The sequence below is a fragment of the Mchenga conophoros genome, linkage group LG11 (assembly GCF_057382185.1).
Source record: "Mchenga conophoros isolate Kocher_MC1m ecotype Shallow Benthic linkage group LG11, M_conophoros_male_GT1.1, whole genome shotgun sequence".
Taxonomy (NCBI): domain Eukaryota; kingdom Metazoa; phylum Chordata; class Actinopteri; order Cichliformes; family Cichlidae; genus Mchenga; species Mchenga conophoros.
Genome location: NC_140536.1, coordinates 22,475,469 through 22,478,828, shown reverse-complemented (window position 1 = coordinate 22,478,828; position 3,360 = coordinate 22,475,469). Strand labels below are relative to the sequence as shown.

Below are 3,360 nucleotides of genomic sequence, written 5' to 3'. Positions count from 1 at the left end.
CCTTGTCACTCTAGTATTTTATTCGCCTTTTGCAAGCACAGCAGGAAATTTAAACCTGCTTTGATGACAAATAAGATGTCTAAATAATCTTTCAAAAAGAAACTGTGGGGAGGAGGGTATTTAAATTGGCTACTGTGTCACAACTCTCCAACTGCCCCCTTTTTTTCTACGCCCATGCACAATTATATTAAGTAGGGCCAATAGGAACAAAGAAGAGGCAGGACCGAGGCTCCACCTCTCCCCGACTGCCTTCCTCTGAGCTTTTTAGATGTACATAATCCCTGAGTTGACCCAGAAAATAGGCAGTCGTTTCAAGATCTGATGCGGCAGTCTTTGTGCACACCGTCCCCGCTTGAGCATGAAGCGTAACCCTGTGGAATACACGCTGTAATTCAGAGGAGCTACGATTACAAGAGGAAAACTGTTCAAAAAGCCGGAGCTGAAGAAAAGTCGCGCAACTTTGTGGAAACGTAGTGAATGCGGGTAAGTGATTTTTTTTTATCGGATTTATTTGTTGGGGAAATTGGTGTTTTAGTCTGTGGTGGTCTTGGGGGCTGCTGCTGCTGCTGCTGCTCCATTGTTTGCATTCCCTTGTTTCAAAGTCGAGATTACGAAAATGAATAACACTAGGCTAGAGTGTGGAGGATATTATCAGAGACTAACATTTAAACAAACGAATCGCCGTAATTGGTGGAAATCGGGAGCCTCTGTTTAATTTTATACCTTGTTAGAATTATGGTGATTCAGCTGTTGGGGAGATGTTGCATGATGTCAGTGTTCTTTGTTGCAACCTTACGTGCGTAAAATGTAACAGATTTTTCTGCCTCAGCTGTCATGCAACATATATAGGATTTTAAACTGTGCATTACGCGATGCACGCATTTTGCCTCTGTTTTGCCGATCCCGTCATGGATGAATTATCTGGCTTTAAAATGTACCCAAACAGTGTACGTTAACCTGTAATTTCAACCTGGGCGTTCATTCCTTGGCACAAAGAGAGAGCAGGTTTTAGGAAGACTAAACACACCAGTATTTCTCTCAGTATTAGCCAGTGGGCAAAACAACCTTGCAGATTTTTTATTTATTTATTCCACCGGAATCGATTTCGGTGGTTTAACTCGAGGTGGAATCGTGACATTGTAAGGAAGCGTGTATCTTTGTTTCTTTTCAATGAAGGTGAAGAGCGTGGTGACTGTAAAAGAAGTCAGTATTTATATAGAGACTCCGGTTTGGACTACACAGCCAAGTAAAACCTAAAACATGGTGACATTATTTCTGTTGTTGTTTTAACCAGTTTGATACTGGTTTAAATGGGTGGCTAGCTTTGCACATTCCATATTGCTTGGTGTTCTCCTAAATTTTCTTAGTGCTTTGAAACACCTTGCCTGCCCCTTACTTTGTTCTAACAGTGTCTCCTCTCTGTCCATAGACAGGAGGCATGGCAGATCATCTGATGATGCCCATGAATCACAACTCAGCGGGTGCCAGTCTCCACGGTTACAGGATGGGTATGAATAGCGGCCTACAGGCAGGACCCCAGCAGCATGCCAACCAGCAGGGCATGAGGGTGCTGCCCAGTGGCCAGATGATGCACTATGGTGGCACTCAGGCCAACATGGAGACCGCCATGAGGCAGCGACAGGGCATGGTGGCTGGACCCATGAATGGACAGCTGAATGGGGCCCAGATGGGTCACCATCAAATGACCTCTGGTCACATGATGTATAATGGCCAGCCCCAGCAGCAACAACAACATCATCCGCAACAGCAGCACCACATGCATCCGCAACAGCACCAACAGCAGGCCCAGCATATGCAGCAGCAACAGCAACAACAGTTCATGAATGGAGGATTAACTTCTCAGCAGCTAATGGCCAGCATGCAACTGCAGAAACTCAACACCCAGTACCATGGACATCCGCTGGGTCCTATGGGTGGGAACCACATGGGGCCCACAGCCCAGTACCGCATGAGCCCAGCTCAGCTGGCTAACATGCAGCACATGGCTAGCCCGGCACTAGCCTTGAATGGCATGGATGCGGATATGATTGACGAAGATGTCCTGACTTCACTGGTCATGGAGCTGGGCTTGGACCGAGTCCAGGAGCTGCCAGAACTCTTCCTGGGCCAGAATGAATTTGATTTCATCTCGGACTTTGTCAGCAAACAGCAGCCAAGCACTGTTAGTTGCTGAGAGGACCTTATTTGCAGTTGCGCAAAAATGGAGACAGAAGAGTGAGAATTGTTCAGAACAGACGAAGAGCGTTCATTTCCTCACTTTTTATTTTGTGAGCACCTCTCCGTACGACTATACCACAATGCTGTGCAGGGTGCACAAAGGAGAACTCTGGGTATTTGCGTTGAATGCACAGGGCATGCGTCTTGTGCACTTGTGGCCAGAGGGTGGATGGCTTTAGGGCCCACTTCTCCTATTTCCTGGACATGAATGTAATAAAGAAATGCTGAAGTTCTTAAAAGCCACTCTGAACAATGCTATGACACTATGTAGCCTCCCAAGCCTGGACTCCAAGACAGTTTACCAGTTTAAAAAGTGTATTTATTTATTCCTATCTGAGAAACCTGATATAAAGAACAACCAGCTTCTCCATTTTGGGATTGAAGTGGTTTAATGATCTTTTTCTGAACGTAGGTTGGGGGCGGAAAATAAAATTAGTTTTCTGCAATTTTTATTTTTTTCCCAACTCTATGTGGCATAGTCTTGAAATAAGCTCTGATGCCAGTGTCATCTAAAAGAGCATGGGTTTTTATTTTTTAAATTACAGAAGTAAAGTGTTGTTTCATTACAATGGGAGTTTCATCCAAACTTAAAAATGGTTCACTTTTCATGAAGTGCTGCCTTTTTTAGATGTGATGTTCTGAAAAATCTACTGCTTGTACTGTATGAAGCTGTATAACTCCAACATGTCCACACTGTTGTGTTCTATTGGAGATGTAGAACCGCCTTAATCACGCAGATTCTTATTTATTGGTTGTTTATATTGTCCCCTTTTTGTGGTCGAGATGGGGGGGTGGGATGGTCTTTGTGAAAGGGGTTTCAAGGATCAATAAAAATGGCCTGGATAGATGTGTGGCCTGCTTTTCCATTCATTGCATAGCTCTTCCCTCAGGCAGTGCTTAGGTTAACCTCTGGGTGAATCCTCGGTTTTCTTTCAAATCTGAGAAGGAATGTTTTAAAAAATACATTATTTGTGCAGTTTGAGGTGGATATCTGGTCCAGATCTCCTGAGTTTACAGTTTAATTTACCTTTTCATAGCTAAAACGAAGTATCACTGATAAGACCATGATTGACATGGTGATAACTGCAGTGACTTTCAATGACCAATGACATTGAGCATTTT

General features: G+C 44.0%; 1 protein-coding gene across 1 annotated transcript; it reads left to right on the top strand.

Annotated features, from left to right (window-relative positions):
• Positions 1–266: 266 nt before the first annotated feature.
• On the top strand, positions 267–3,085 carry cited4b (Cbp/p300 interacting transactivator with ED-rich tail 4b). Its single transcript, XM_085291512.1, has 2 exons — positions 267–483; positions 1,430–3,085. The coding sequence occupies exons 1-2, from the start codon at positions 478–480 to the stop codon at positions 2,192–2,194; spliced, it is 771 nt and encodes a 256-aa protein (XP_085147638.1). The 5' UTR covers positions 267–477; the 3' UTR covers positions 2,195–3,085.
• Positions 3,086–3,360: the final 275 nt, after the last annotated feature.